At 38.5% G+C, this 15823-nt stretch overlaps 1 protein-coding gene across 4 annotated transcripts in view; it reads left to right on the top strand.

Moving 5' to 3' along the window:
* Window positions 1-15823, top strand: part of METTL9 (methyltransferase 9, His-X-His N1(pi)-histidine) — a 43380-nt gene that overhangs the window by 12639 nt on the left and 14918 nt on the right. For 3 of the 4 annotated variants that reach the window (XM_082644685.1, XM_082644684.1, XM_082644686.1), the window contains exons 3-4: window positions 3809-4018; window positions 9657-9841. The exons of the other annotated variant lie outside the window; for it this stretch is intronic. In XM_082644685.1, coding sequence (XP_082500811.1) covers window positions 3809-4018; window positions 9657-9841 — 395 coding nt within the window. The remainder of the gene's footprint in view (window positions 1-3808; window positions 4019-9656; window positions 9842-15823) is intronic. 4 annotated transcript variants of the gene reach the window in all.

The raw sequence follows: 15823 nt of genomic DNA, 5'->3' as shown, positions 1-15823 counted from the left end.
AGTCTTAAGCATTGCGCCACCAGGGAAGTCTCTCCATCTATTCTTACATAATGTTTAGACTCACCAGAATTTTGTAAACATTGTGGAATTCTCTATCCCTAGAGTGGTTCTCTCATAAGTCTATGGAAAAAGCTTTAGGAGTATTTTTATCCTTTCTTGGCCAAATTTTCAGACACCGCAAAGCCTAAGAATCCAGAACTCCAAAGAGAAAAGCAGCAGGGCTCAGTGCTTGAAAAGCCTGTTGGACCACTTGAAGCCACTGGCTGGGCCCACTTTTTCTTCCCTTGAGGTTTGGAGCCAGCTTCTACTGAATGTCTGGATCCCCAGTCTATCATCTGGTCCTTAAATATGTTTTCAGGAACCACGAGCCGTTTCTCAAGATTTCTTACTTGATTTTCTTCATTGTTTATATGAAATTGCCTTAAATTTGCTTTAGCAAACAGTTGTTATTTTTGTATTGGTAGTTGAGTTTAAACAACTTGGTCTGACATTTTGTTTCTAAAATTCACGGCATTGAATATCTGTTCTGTACCATTTATTTTTTCATTGGGAAAGCAGACAAGTCACCGCAGCGGTGATTTTTAACCTTTTTGGGGCCCTGTACCTCTTTGAAAGTGATATAAAGTAGAAATTCTCTCTTCAAATAGTCCTTACATTCAGCATTTTGCATATAATTTAGGGAGATTTCAAACTCTAAATCGCTTCCCCCTACCTCTACCCTGTTCGCCCCTGGTTAAAATTCTCTGCTCTGGGATTTCACAATTTGGTCAAAGGGGCAATAAGATTAATAAATCCGTTTTGGCTTATCTTATCCACAGCTCTTCTGCTTTTCTTTTTTAAATAACCCTCATCCCCACCCCTCCATCCCCCCTTGGCACCCCTCTCCCCCAACAAGACAAAAACATCTCTTGCCCTGTGTCCTTTTCTCAGCTGGAAGCTTAACTTTGAGCCCATTGGGAATTTCCGTCTATGGCAATGGAAGCTTATTACCACGAGTGGCTGTCTCTTATAGAAATAATTACTATGGTAACCTTTTTAAAAAAAATATTTATTTTGTGGGTTTTTTTTGGCTGCGTTGGGTCTTAGTTGCGGCATGCGGGATCTTTGTTGTGGAATGCGAGATCTTTTCCATGTGGCGCGTGGGCTCTTTGTTGAGGCTTGCGGGCTTCTCTCTAGTTGTGGCGTGCAGGTTTTCTCTCTGGTCGTGGCACGTGGGCTCCAGAGGCCATGGGCACTGTAGTTTGTGGCACCCAGGCTCTCTCGTTAAGGTGTGCGAGCTTAGTAGTTGTGGCTCGTGGGCTTAGTTTCCCCGCGGCATGTGGGATCTTAGTTCCCCGACCAGGGATAGAGCTGTGTCCCCTGCATTGGAAGGCAGATTCTTTACCACTGGACCACCAGGGAAGTCCCTATGGTAACCTTCTTGAATTAAAAAGATAAGGTACTTATCGGACGTCCCTTATTGGGAAGGGGAAGACCAAGTAAGGAGAGACTTGATAGCTGTTTTCAGAGTTTATTTTATAAGGAAGATATTTGTAAGGAGGTTTATCTCCTCTGTAGACTCTAAATCTAGAGAGAACTTAGGCCAGAGAACGTAGGATGGTTTTTACACACACACACACACACACACACAAACACACACATACCAAAGAAATACATCAACATCACTAACTTAGGGAGTTAAAGACAAATTAGAGAGCCATACCTCTCCGTGGTATGTGTTTGCTGGAAACCTTGTATTGAGCAAAGTCAGTGTCTTGGTATTTTAAGTGGGATAATTCTTCATTGTGTGGGACTGTCCCACACCTTGCAGGAAGTCTGACTTTTCTGACCTTGCCCTCTAAGCGACAGTAGCACCCTCAGGTAACTGTGACGACACAAAACCCTTCCCACCTACTCCCAGGGCTCCCTAGAGGCCAAAATTCATCTGGCCTCGATGAACTTAGATTTTTTTTTTCTTTTGGCAGTTTAAATCTTTTTGTGTAGCCTCTGTTGTTCATGATCTTTGGAAATAGGACAATGCTTCTCTCTCTGGTGCCTTTCAACCTGAGCTCTGACCTCAGATGACCCCTAGCTCTAGAATTTTATGATTATCATGTCAAGGGTCCTTAGATTCCAAAGAGATGGCTAGGGAAGCATGTTATTTTAAAATTGGGAAAGTTTAAGCCATGTAACTATTTTGCAACTTACTTTTGGTCCTATGGCAAGTTAGCACCAGCATTTGAAACATGTACCCCCAAGCCTGTGACCTCTCTTAGCTCTTGTTGTTCTGACTCTGGCTCCCGTGTGGAATTTTGTATAGCTATTTCAGTAAGTTCAGCTCCTTTTCTCAGATTTCTTTTTCAGCCTGTTTTCCCACTAGAAGATAGGAATTAAAACAACTTGTCTTTTAGGAGATGTTTTCTCTGGGAGCTAGTTGTATTGGGTGAAAGTCTCTGAGGGTCCCCCCCCTCCCATTTTTTAGCATTTCTGTAGGGCAGAAGATTTACTGCAAATATATTGTTAGATTTGGTTGACCTCTTCTAAGGGAAAGGGGAGGAGGAGTTTGTTATATGAGCTCCATAATTTTAATTTTTTCCTGAAACTGGTCTTACCAGGAACACCCAGTTGCACACGTCCTTCCAGTCACTGTGTAACAAACATATTGCACCTTAGGATTATTTCCAGAAAGCAGCAGTATGGTACAGATTTCCCTGCCATTTCCTAGACCAGTGGTTTTCAGACTTTTCCAGGGTGGGAAGAGGAAGCACCTCAGGAGCTGCTTCAGGTGCAGAGAAAGGCCTAGAAGTGGGCTGGCAGCAGCGCTGAGGCTCTCAGCCTCATTTCAGCAGCAGTTCTCCTGTTACATTTTACATTGTCCATGAGTAATGTCTGCTTCACTTAAAGAAAGGGTTCTGCTGCTTAAAGGAAGTTAGAGAATCCCTGCCCTAGACAGACTGGGATTTGAGAGCTAGAAAGCAAGTTCTAAATAGGGAGTGCATTTTACTTCCCAAGATGATGCTTCCTCAAGACTTGGTTTGATCTGTAGCTGCTTTTATGAGAGCTCTCTTTGATCTCCATTTTAACTCGTCTTTTTTCAAAGGCATTACTATGTTTTAGATGTTTTTTAGGATTTTTAGAAATAATAGGACCCAGCCAATTGTATAACATACAGACTGACACAAGTATGAATCTACTTTTTATTTTATTTTATTTATTTATTTATTTATTTTTTGACTCTACTTTTTAAATGCAAATTAACTGATATCACAAGGACCACTCTTCCTCTTTTCTCTAGTGTCTCTTAAAAATCTAATATCTAGAGCTATTTTTTATACTCATTGTTCAGTTTCATATTCTAAATGGCTTTTCCCCCCTATTTGCTTTTTCTGCTTAGTGTTATTGGCTAGTGTTGTGGTCTGATCCTGTTGGCCTGTCATTTTTTTAAACTGATATACATGTTTTCTATTACTCCTTCCATCTTTCCTTCCTATTTTGACTTAAATTCCTCACATTCATCTTTTAATTTCTCATATATTTCTTCTTCCCTTCCCACCTTTTATTCCTCTCCTTTCCCCACTCTTTTTGGTGTGTTGTTTGCAGCCTCAGAGGCAGACGATGATATCTAGAGGTGTTTTCTTATTTTACTAACTTTGCTTTTTAATCATAAATCATATAAAAGATATACATTTTAATTGTATAATCTTATAAAATAAACATTTTGTAAGTTCAGAAGGCTGTTGGTGCTGAGTCACTACTTTGTGTGGATGTTGGGTGGAAGTGCTTATTTTGTATATAGAGCCATCCATTTTTGTCCTTTTTTCTTTTCCAGGTTGCTAGGAAGAGGCTCAATGTTTGTCTTTTCACCAGATCAGTTTCAGAGACTGCTTAAAATTAATCCAGACTGGAAAACGCATAGGCTTCTTGATTTAGGTGCTGGAGATGGAGAAGTCACAAAAATAATGAGCCCTCATTTTGAAGAAATTTACGCCACTGAGCTGTCTGAAACTATGATATGGCAGCTTCAGAAGAAGAAATACAGGTATAATTTTTAGACATGGTTTAGAGTATATTTCTTGGTTTTAGATGTATTTCTTCTTGAGATTATATTATTTAAAGAATATAAATCAGAAACAATTTCCATGATGAGGCATTAAAAAAAATCTTTCCATATTACAGTTGACCCTTGAACAACGCAGGGGTTAATTCACGTATAATTATAGTCAGCCCTCTGTATCTGCAGTTCCTGCACATCTGCGGATTTAACCAACCATGGACTGTGTAGTATTGTAGTATTTACCTTTGAAAAATATGGGCAGTGTATAAGTGGACCCAGGCAGTTCAAACCTGCATTATTCAAGGGTCAAATGTACAAGTAAGTGGAAATTGAGAGAGAAATCATCTTTCCTTGGCAGTATTATTCTGAACTAGAGGTTTTGGCACTGTAGGAAGGAAAAAGGTGAGTGAAAGACAGCTTGGAGAAGAGAGATCAGATGTAGGGACTTGTTCCCTAATTTGAATCTGGCATTCTCAAATCTTGTTTTTTGTTTGTTTATTTTTTTTAATTAAAAAAACTTTTTAAAAATTGTGGTAAAAATATGTAACATAAAATTGACCACTTGAACTGTTTTTAAGTGTACAGTTCAGTAGTATTAAGTATACTTGCATTGTTGTGTAACCATCATCACCATTCATCTCCAGAACCTTTTTATTTTTCCCAACTAAAACTTTGTACCCATTAAACACTGATTCCCCGGTCCTCTGTCCTCCTGGCTCCTGGCAGCCACCATTCCACTTGCTGTCTTTGTGAATTTGACTATTCTAGGAGCCTCGAATAAGAGGAATTGTACAATATTTGTCCTTTTGTGATGGGCTTATTTCATTTAGCATAATGTCTTTAAGTTTCATCCACGTGGTAGCATGTGTCAAAATCTCCTTTCTTTTTAAGGCTGAATAATATTCCATTGTATGTATATGCCATATTTTGTTTATCCATTCATTTGTCGATGGACACTTGGGTTGCTTATGATAACTGAATAATGCTGAATAATGCTGCTATGAACATGGGTGTACAGATAATCTGTTTGAGTCACTGCTTTCCCTTCCTTTGGGTATATACCCGGAAGTGGAATTGCTGGATCAAATGGTAAGTCTGTGTTTAATTTTTGGATGCATTGCCATACCTTTTCCACAGCAGCTGCACCATTTTACATCCCACTTGCAATGCACAAGTGTTCCAGTTTCTCTACATCTTCACCAATACTTGTTGTTTTCTGTTTTTTTGATGATATCCATCCAAATGGATGTGAAGTGTCAAATCTTGGTTTTTAGACCATCTGCTGCTTGAGAGACTTAGGAAGGTTATTCTTTATTCAGTATGGATTCTATTGAATGGGAGAAGACGGTGCTGAGTATGGAATGGGGGAGGTGGAGGTAGAGCCTGCCTCCTTCTCTGATATTTTTGAAGCTGGGCTTAGGCTTAGAAAGAAAGGAGAGAATTATGTACTCCCTCACTTTCCTACCCACCTAAGTTCCTAAGTAGGAGACTGTCTTAGGAACAGACTAACCCTAGAGACAGAGCATTAGCATAGCTCTTGGAGCAGGAATAGATTTAAACTTTGACAAAACATGGACGTTTTTAGCCTGGGGAAGAGAAGACCAAGTAGGAAGGAGGGGAAGGGAAGATTACTGTAAATGGGTATTTAAAGGGATTTATATGGAAGGAGGCCCACCTACCCTGGGCCATGGCCTTGTTTGTTTGCCTGACATTCAAGCCCTTCTGAGACTAAGTGCCCAAAAGGAATTTTCAGTGAGACTTCAGATGTTTGAATTAGTGATTCAATATATGTAGAGTTTACACGTTATGTTACCTGATAAACTTGTACACCATATAAAAAATACTTAGTTATTGGGAATTCCCTGGCAGTCCAGTGCTTAGGACTCGGCACTTTCACTGCTGTGGCCCAGGTTCAATCCCTGGTCGGGGAACTAAGATTCTGCAAGCTGCATGAAGCGGCCAAAACAAAACAAAACAACTTATTTTTTTTCCCCTAATAAATAGTTCATATGCCAAAATCTGTTTGCAGTTTGACCTAGAGAGGGAATTTATACTGGTTGACACTCCCTTCATAATATTATTAGTATGAAATAGAAACGTATTCACAAAAGTGGCAACTTCTGGTACAGTTTGACATTTTAACAGGCAAGTGGTATCTTACTAAGTTTAGGGTTTGCCTAATCCATGATGGCAGGGCAGACTTTTAGCTTCCATGGTTTTTTTTTGGCTTCTTTTTGGGAGATAGCTGTTTTTTGTTTCTCTTCAATATCTGGGCTCATGAAAAACTGGCTTTTTAATAAAGGTTCTGGATGTCATTTTTGAAATAAACCCATAAAACAGAAAATGGCCAGGTTTTCCCTCTGTTTTGCCAAGATATTATTGTTTATGCCAGAAAACCTGATTGTAAAATTTAAGGATGTGGCTTTGATTTTTAAAACAAAACAATAAATTTTCTCTACATTGCTGGTATTTTGTTTTTTATTTAGGATTTATCAAAATACTGATTGCTTTGTTACTTCTCTAAGGAAAATGTATTTTAAATCCCCCAGAAGGTAAACTATTACTTAACTCACTTTCTTGAAATTAATAACCCCCTGAACGGACACCTTTCTTCTAGGGTTAGAAATGCTGTTTTGGAAGAGCCATAGACATTTAGGAAGGGATTATACAATTACTTTTTGATTGTGTGTACTAATGAACAATTCCACAATTTAAATGACAATAAATAAAAACTGTTGTTTGGCAGGAAGAAAATTTTGGCAGCATGGTTACCTTCCTCAGTCTGCTTTACCAAAAGTTAACGTGAAAATTTGTTGACATGATCTGAGCGGTGGTTTGTAGATGGTGGAGGAAACAAGTGTGTGGCAAGATGTGGACTGGTAATGTGGACGGGTTTGGAATTAAGTCCGCACGGGCAGTTCACGTGTGGGTAGTTCAGAAGGAGTTGTGTATACATTTTTGACACCAGAGAACAAAGATCTTTAATGTAAATTTGAAAGATGCTTGACTTTAATCCATTATCTGTAAGTTAGGGATCTTTCTTGAAAGGAAAAGAAAATATTGTGGTTAATTCTATTTCTCATGTTCATATCCTCTTTATTTTCTTTTTTTAACAAAAAGATACTGGAGACTGAAGGGATGGCCCATTCACTCTCAACCCACCACCCTGGAAGCATTTATTCAGGGACTGATTGTTAGGTTCTTTCTCACCTTATATGGAGAGAGCAGGTTCATTGACCTGAATAACATACTAGGAGAGCTTCCAAGTTGTAATTCTACTCTGCTAGAGATTTACAGTGTGACCTTGGACAAGTCACTTCTTTCATTTTTCTCATAAGAAGAGGAAAATTCTAACAATTTGTTAGGATTCCTGGGCTAATATGCAGTTTGAGTGGGGCTGATAAATTTGTCTTCATCAGTGGAACTGAGTTTACAAGTAGAAATCACAAAACAGAAGTAAAGATGAAGTTGGACCTCTATAGGTATAGTTTTAACTGTCCCAGAATTAAGGCTATAATTTTCTGTTAGGAGCATGTGTTTCTGTCTTTCAAAATTACCAACATGGAAACTACCTACCCTCAAATAATTCTGAGATGGATTTAGTGAGATTATTCTAGATTTTTTTAAAAAAAATAAATTTATTTATTTTTGGCTTCATTGGGTCTTTGCTGATGCGCGCGGCCCTCTCCAGTTGTGGCGAGCAGGGGCCCGTCCTCGTTGTGGTGCGCTGGCCTCTCATTGCGGTGGTTTCTCCTGCTGCGGAGCACGGGCTCTAGGTGCTCGGACTTCAGTAGCTGTGCCTCGCCGGCTCCGGAGCGCAGGCCCAGCAGCCGTGACGCACGGGCCCAGTTGCTCTGCGGCATGTGGGATCTGCCCGGACCAGGGCTCGAACCCATGTCCCCTGCATTGGCAGACGGATTCTTAACCACTGCACCACAAGGGAAGCCTAGATTATTCTAGATTAAAACATGCTGATGATGTTGGGTTCTGCTTCGTTTTAGATCAGGCCTAAATTTTTTTTTTTTGGTTTTTTAAATCAAATATATAATTTGTTTTTTGCAAGTTTATGAATTTAAACTGGCTGTTTGGCTAAGGTATTAATATATAAATAGTCTTTCTTTTTAATTGTTCATTTCTGCTTTTAAAATGGGAATTGATGACATTTTTATCCTGAAAGTAGAGTCTTCTCTCTACTTTAAGTGAGCTAAATACAGCTCCTAAAATCATCATTGCAGTAACAATTTTGGTACAACTAAGTGATTTTGGAGCTCTAATGCCCTAATTTCAAGCAACAAAGAAATCTGACTAGCTCCTTGAAGTTTGTCAGTTTTGTTTTGGAGGAGGCTTTAGTTTTTAAAAAAATCTAGATTGAAAAGAAGATACACCTGAGTAGTTAGTGTTTCTTTTTATTCTGCTATACAAAAATGCTCTAAAATGTCATTATGAGTTTTCCTAAACAGTCCTCATTATGCTTCTAGAATTTTCTAAGATATCTCTATCTGCTGAACGTGATCAAAGACTTGTTTACCAAAGGTCCTTTTTCCTGTTTCCTTTCCTCCTGTCTCTATCATAACATGCCTCACCTACCACATTCTGATTGGTATAACCAACCAGGAGTGAGTAATTTATAGAATTGCCTTAATGGTGTGGCTAACAAAGCCTCTTGATATAAGGACTCCTCCTCTCTGTGAGTAAAACATTGTAAAGGGCTAGAAATGTTCTTAGGGTGAGAGAAGACAGGGAGGAGAGAGAAGGAGGGAGAGACTGATTGTGTGTTCATGAGATACTGAGGGCTGAGAGTGGTGTGTTAACTATGTCCTTCACTTACTGTTTTTTTTTTTTTTTTTTTTTTTTTTTTTTTGCTGTACGCGGGCCTCTCACTGCTGTGGCCTCTCCCATTGCGGAGCACAGGCTCCGGACACACAGGCTCCGCGGCCATGGCTCGCGGGCCCAGCCGCTCCGCGGCATGTGGGATCCTCCGGGATCGGGGCACGAACCCGCGTCCCCTGCATCGGCAGGCGGACTCTCAACCACTGCGCCACCAGGGAAGCCCTCACTTACTGTTTTAATAGGATGTCCTGTGCTTTATCTTTTTCTATATAGTTATTTAGATATGAAGATTCTAGAGTATGAAATAGTATCTCTCTCCTGGGAACAGAGATGTGCTCAAAAGACGTGAATGGAAATTATCTTATACCACTCCTAGCCATTCTTAAAAATAGGAGGGACCCTAGGAATAGAAAACATGAATATATGATGTATTCTACGATTACATTCCAGTGAATGTAAAAGTAGGATTCTTTGTTCATTAACTGATGTTCAAGAATTGGATGCCCCAGTTTCATAACCATTTTTATCATCTTATATCTTCATACTTATTAAACATACTAGTTCTTATAAAGGAAATTTTGCATGTTTTGAGATTTGGAAATAGGAGAATTGCTAAATTTAAAGAAATATGGTTGCTTACTTTTGTATGGCCATTTTATTATTGCAAATATAAATTATAAATGAAGATCTTTGAACTTACTTTGATTTAGAAGACAAAATTAAAGTCTTGACTGGCATCTAAGTATTTTTAAAGATGTCTTTAAGAGGGTTTGTATCTTTCTGATTTTTCCAGAGTGCTTGGTATAAATGAATGGCAGAATACAGGGTTCCAGTATGATGTCATCAGCTGCTTGAATTTGCTGGACCGCTGTGATCAGCCCCTGACTTTGTTAAAAGATATCAGAAGTGTCTTGGAGCCAACTAGAGGCAGGGTCATCCTTGCTCTGGTCTTACCTTTTCATCCCTATGTGGAAAACGGTAAGTGTGGTCACCCACTTACCAACCTGTTATCCAAAATTGGTGTTTATTGGTATTTGTGACTCTGTGCTATACACAATTAGGCATGGACTGGTATTTCTCAGAATAGCCTGGAATTTAACAGAGTACAGTTAAACCATGTAAAATACCACCTTGGTTAATGTTCGTCTTAATGTGGATTTTATAGAACTCTAGTACTCCCTTTGCAGTGGTAAGAATTAATACTCAGATGGATCTGCCTGCTCAAGATTGAAAGCCTAAAATGCTTTTAAATGGAGCCTTAACCACTAATTTATTAGCTTATGAGCTGAGTCAAGCAATAAATCATGCCTTTTAATGTATCTGAATATACCTGCCAAATGTTACATCTGTTGTCCCAGACTCTAATAATGATAAATGCTGTTGTTATCCATTTTTTCCCTTTGAAGACCATTTGTGTCCCAGCATGTATCATTTCTTTGACCTTTGGTTTTTTGATTGCATGGTCTTGCTCTTCAGCAATACTGAATGAAGAATATCTCAGAAGAAATGGTTTGATTTCATATTGCTTCATGTTTACTTTTGGCCAGAGACATTAATTCATACTTGGTTTTAGCTTATGTGGTTTGCATTTTAGATCATGTTGAAAGTTATGACTTTAAACCTCTTTTGAATTTTCGTAAGTTATTGTACAGTAATGTAAAAATTATTTATTATATAAGTAATACATGTTAATATTTTTAAATCTTTACTTTTTCTCTTTTACTGCCTTGTTCAGCTTTGGGTTCAAAAACTCGTAAGAGCTTGTAGACGTTTTTAAGAAATCCATTAGTATTTTGTAAGCATCGTAATTATCAAATGCCTGTGAAAATCTGTGTCTTAAGGAATAACACTGAAGTTTGCTTATAACTGTGGATTTGTGTTGCCATTCACTTGCTCCTTCTTTTCTTATTCTTATTTTTTCACCCTCAGGTCTTAGTCCCTTCTGATTTCATGCTTGTCTTAACGTTTGCCAAATGGTTTTAGGTTTGTGTTGATGGTGGGGAAAATGGAGAATTCTTTACACATAGGAGGGTGGGAAGGAGAATAGATAGAATAGATGTCCCCTCCCCCATCTAACTTCTCCATTTTTACATTCCTGTGTTGAATCCTTTTGTCATGGTAAAGAAAAAAACTGCTTTAATGTGTGAGTGCCCATATAAGCGCATATATGTGTTGTATAGGGGAAAACCTGGTAAATGTTGTCCTTGATAATTTAGCAGCCTGACCTTGTTTCAGTGCTGTTCCCTGTGTAACTAAACCTCGGCTCCATCTCACTGCATTGCAGTCACTAGTCATCAGGTTGTAAGGTCCAGGCTTCCTGTGTCCTGTTGGGCAACCACACGATGGAACTTTAATGCTACTTCCTGGCATAGCAGGAGGTGGAAGAGCAAGGGAAAAAACATCAATCTAACCATGAATTTAATTTCCTTGTGTTTCTTTTTTCTTTTCTTTTTTTTTTTTTACGGTACGCGGGCCTCTCACTGTTGTGGCCTCTCCCATTGCGGAGCACAGGCTCCAGACGCGCAGGCTCAGCGGCCATGGCTCACGGGCCCAGCCGCTCCGTGGCATGTGGGATCTTCCCGGACCGGGGCGTGAACCTGTGTCCCCTGCATTGATTGGCAGGCGGACTCTCAACCACTGCGCCACCAGGGGAGCCCTCCTTGTGTTTCTGACACTAAAAATTGAAAAGAAGTTAAACTGGACAAGAGGGCAGTCTCTAGTAAGGCCTGAAAACAAGCTCCTTGATTGTGGTTGCACAGTTGCCTGTTGGATCCAAGGAGTCTGGTGTTGATACATAGCAAACCTGAGCCGTGGAGCCTTGTTGCTGTGGGTGACTTTTAGTGACCTATAAGTTTTGTAGACCGCTTGTGGCACTCTATTATTGCTTCCTTTCTCTAAGTCACTAATTAGATCCTGATGATTTCCATGTGACACTGTGTGAAGACCCAGGAGGTGCAAAGTGATCTTGCTGTGAGTTCACGTATATGGGGCTGGTTTAAGGATATGTGAGTGTACTTTTCACACTTGGCTTAATTTATTTTTTAACAAAAACAGTTGTAGATGAAATGATTACTTGTGTAATTTTTTTGATTTGTCTTGAAGTTGAACCACAGCAATTTTGTTGCTTAGGTTAATTTAGGGAAAAAATGCAAAATGTATCTTTGTAATTTCAGTTTGTTTGGTTTACTGACCCAGTACTGGTTGGGGCTTATTAAATCTAGTGAGAATTGTTTTAAGCATCAAAAAGGGTCAAAGTATGTAATCAAGAAAAGGAGACTTATTTTGCAAAAATGAAAATTTAGTGATGTTTAATTTTTCAAAACTGTAATTTTTATGAAAAGATAATTCATGGTAAAAAAGAGTTCAAGCAGCTTGCAAGAGAGTATAAAATGAGGTTTCTTATCCACTCTTTACACAATCTTGTTCAGGTTTCTTGAATAGTTTTTTAAAGATAGTCTATGCAAATATGTGTGAACATGAAAAAATTGATTCTATAATTAAAGCCCATTATAAATAGTTTCATTGCCCTTTTCCACTTAAGTGTGTCTAGGCAATTATTCCTTTCTAGTGCGTAAGTATCTACATCCTTGTCTACGTGTAAGCAGTGGTGTGCTGGAGCTGGTTTTACTGGCTCAGGAGAGCTGATTGTTATCTTGGCAGGAATTTAGTGAACTGGTTGTTAAACTCGGCCATTATTGAAATTGACCTCAATGGGAGTACTTACACCATGGAAATTGGCAAACTCTACAAATAGTCTCTCCCTTCTCCTAGCTGATTGGTAAACCTTTACCAGCACACTGCTGGGCATTTGGTAACTTTACTAGAGGAGGCCTCTGTTGACTTATTACTTTTAGGTACCAGCAGTTTGCTTTATAAATATTTACAAGTGAAATGAACATTCTTAGGCAAGTCTTTTGCACACCTGTAAGTAGGTATCAGGATGTTTTCTGCTTCAAGAAACAGAAGGAGCAACTAAAAGTAGCTTTTAAAAATTAAGAGTTTATTTTAGAAAAGTGATTCCAAGGTTGGTTAATTCAGTGATGAAAGTGTCCACTGAAGTTCAGAACTTGCTTTCATTTCTTCATCTTCAGTGTGTTGACATTCCCCTCGCAATTACAAAATGGCTGATGCAGCGCCAAGCATCATGAGTAGGCATGACAGAGTCTTGGAAAGAAAGAGGCATTTTCTCCCATACTTTTTTTTTTTCCTAAAGTGATGGAAACCTTTTCCAGAAATCTCCCTGGCACATCGCACTTTTTCCCATCGGCAAGGATGGGGGCACATGCCCTGCCCAACCAGCAACTGGCAGGCAGGTTAGGACAATTGTGATGCAGGTCTGGGGAGGGAGTCTGGCCTGAGCATATTTACACTGTGAGACTGAGCTTGCAGTGAAGGTGGAAGGGATACTCTTTTTTTTTTTTTTTTTTTTTTTTTTTTTTTTTTTTTTCCGTACGCGGGCCTCTCACTGTTGTGGCCTCTCCCGTTGCGGAGCACAGGCTCAGCGGCCATGGCTCACGGGCCCAGCCGCTCCGCGGCATATGGGATCCTCCCAGACCGGGGCACGAACCCGTATCCCCTGCATCGGCAGGCGGACTCTCAACCACTGCGCCACCAGGGAGGCCCGGAAGGGATACTCTTATGCCACAGAATATCTTTATCATTTAAAAAGTGTTTACTGAGTGATGCTGGAGATAAATGAACAAAAAACATACAAATATCCTTGTCCTCATGGAGCTTATGTTCTAATGAGGAAGACAGACCGTAAACAAATGGCATGTTGTTGGTGATAAATGTTATGGAGAAAAATAAACAATAAAAGCAAAACAGGGGCTTCTTGGAATTGGGGGTTGGGTTTGGGTGCTATAATTTTAAAGAGGGTGCTCAGGGAAGGGCCTCTCTTAGAGGGTGATGTAGGGAAAAGGCTGAAGGAAGTAAGGTTTATGGTTATCTGGATGATACATTTCTAGGAGTGGAACTGCTTGTTAAAGAGTGAGTTTTCCAGATAGCTACACTGTGGTCCTAATACCATTTATTGAGTAATCATCTTTTCCCCAATGCTTTGAAATGCCACCTAAATCATAGACTAAAGTCCTATAATGTGTTTGGTTCTGTTCTCTATATGTGTGCCAATACCAAACTACTTTAATTACTGTAACTTTATCATTCTTGTTAGTATCATAACACTAGTCTTTCTTAATCAGTTTCTCTTAGATTTTTCTTGGCTTATTTGTTTAACAGATCAACTTTAGCACTAACTTGCCTAGTTCCCCTATATTAAATTTATCGGTTAATTTAGGGAGTATTGAGTCTTCTTAGCTAATAATAGAATGTCTTTCAATTTATTTAGTTATGTTCATTAGTAACAAAATTTTCTTCATAAATGTTCTGCACAAGTTTTGTTAGATTTATTCTAATGGTGTGTGTGTGTGAGATATTATAAATAGGAATTTTTCTTCCTTCATGGTTAAAAAAATTTAAAAATTTTCCCAGCTTTATATAATTGACAAACATTTTTGTGTAAGGTGTTCAACATGATGATTTAGTATACGTATACATTGTGAAATGATTACTGCAATCAAGTTAATTAGCACATCCATTACCTCACATAGTTACCTTTTGTGTGTGTGTGTGTGTGTGATGAGAACACTTAAGATCTATTCTTTTAGCAAATTTAAAGTATACAGTTCAGTATTATTAACTGTAGTCACCAGGCCGTACATTAGATCACCAGAACTTTTTCATCTTATAACTGAAAGTTTGTATCCTCTGACCAACATCTTCTTATTTCCCCCACCCACCAGCTCCTGGCAACCAACGTTCTCTTCTCTGGTTCTGCAAGTTTGACTTGTTTCAATTCCACATATAAGTGTGATCATATAGTATTTGTCCTTCTGTGTCTAGTTTATTTGAGTTAGCATAATGTCCTACAAGTTCATTCATGTTGTCTCAAATGGCTCTCCCATCATATTTTAGAGTGGATATTATGCATACACAGACAAGCAATTGTTTTGTGTGTGTGTGTGTGTGTGTGTGTACCAGTTTTGTAACCATTTATCTTATTGGATTATTTTAGTGTGTCCAATAGTTTTCAGCATTGATTCTCTTGGGGTTTTTTTTTAATACAGTTATAGCATCTGCAGATGGTTTAATACTTCTCATTTTTAGACTTTTTTTTTTTTTGGTGCAAGTGAATTTGTAGTTATTTCCAGAAAATGTTAAAGAAAAAAATGGTGGAAAATTTTGATTTGTTTTTTACCTTAATGAAAAAATACTTTAAATATGATTCTGTCTTTGGCTTGAGATTGCTGTTTGGCTTGAAATACATATTTTTAAAAAATCCTATTTTATTAAGAGCTTAAAAAAATCAGGAATCAATGTTGAATTTGCCACCTGTGTTTTCAACATCTATAGAGATAGGGTTTTTTCTCCATTGGCTTATTAAATTAATAGTACTTTTCTAATACATATCCACTCTTGCATCTCTGGGCTTAGGCAGAATAGTCTTGTATGCACCACTAGATTGTATTTACAAAAACTCTAAATAAAAATATTAGCATTAATATTATTGAAAAATGATAGTTGGTCTGAACTGATCTTTTATTTGGAGGATGTTATCTTTGTCATGTTTTGGTATCAATGTTCTGCTGGTTTTGTAAAAAATAGTTTCTAAGTTCTTTCTAACGTTCTGGAACTGTTTAAATAGCATTATGGTTATCTACTTTTGGAAATTTGGTAGAATTCTCCTGTGAAACCAGCCAAGCCTATGGGTTTTGAGAGGTAGCCACTGGCAACTTTCTCACTTTCTTTCAGGGTCATTGTTCAGATTAAATGAGACATGTTAAGTCTTAAAGTTCCCATCAGTCTAAATAGAAATAAGCAAGACTCTGGCTGGACTGCTTTGTTGAAAGAGCATGGGCTTTGAGGGCTGACGTGTTTTGAAATAGGGGTCAGCCCTTATTA

This window comes from Mesoplodon mirus (genome assembly GCF_964341445.2).
Source record: "Mesoplodon mirus genome assembly, chromosome: 15".
Classification (NCBI taxonomy): domain Eukaryota; kingdom Metazoa; phylum Chordata; class Mammalia; order Artiodactyla; family Ziphiidae; genus Mesoplodon; species Mesoplodon mirus.
Note: the sequence above shows the minus strand (reverse complement) of the source record. Positions and strands in the feature narration are given on the sequence as shown.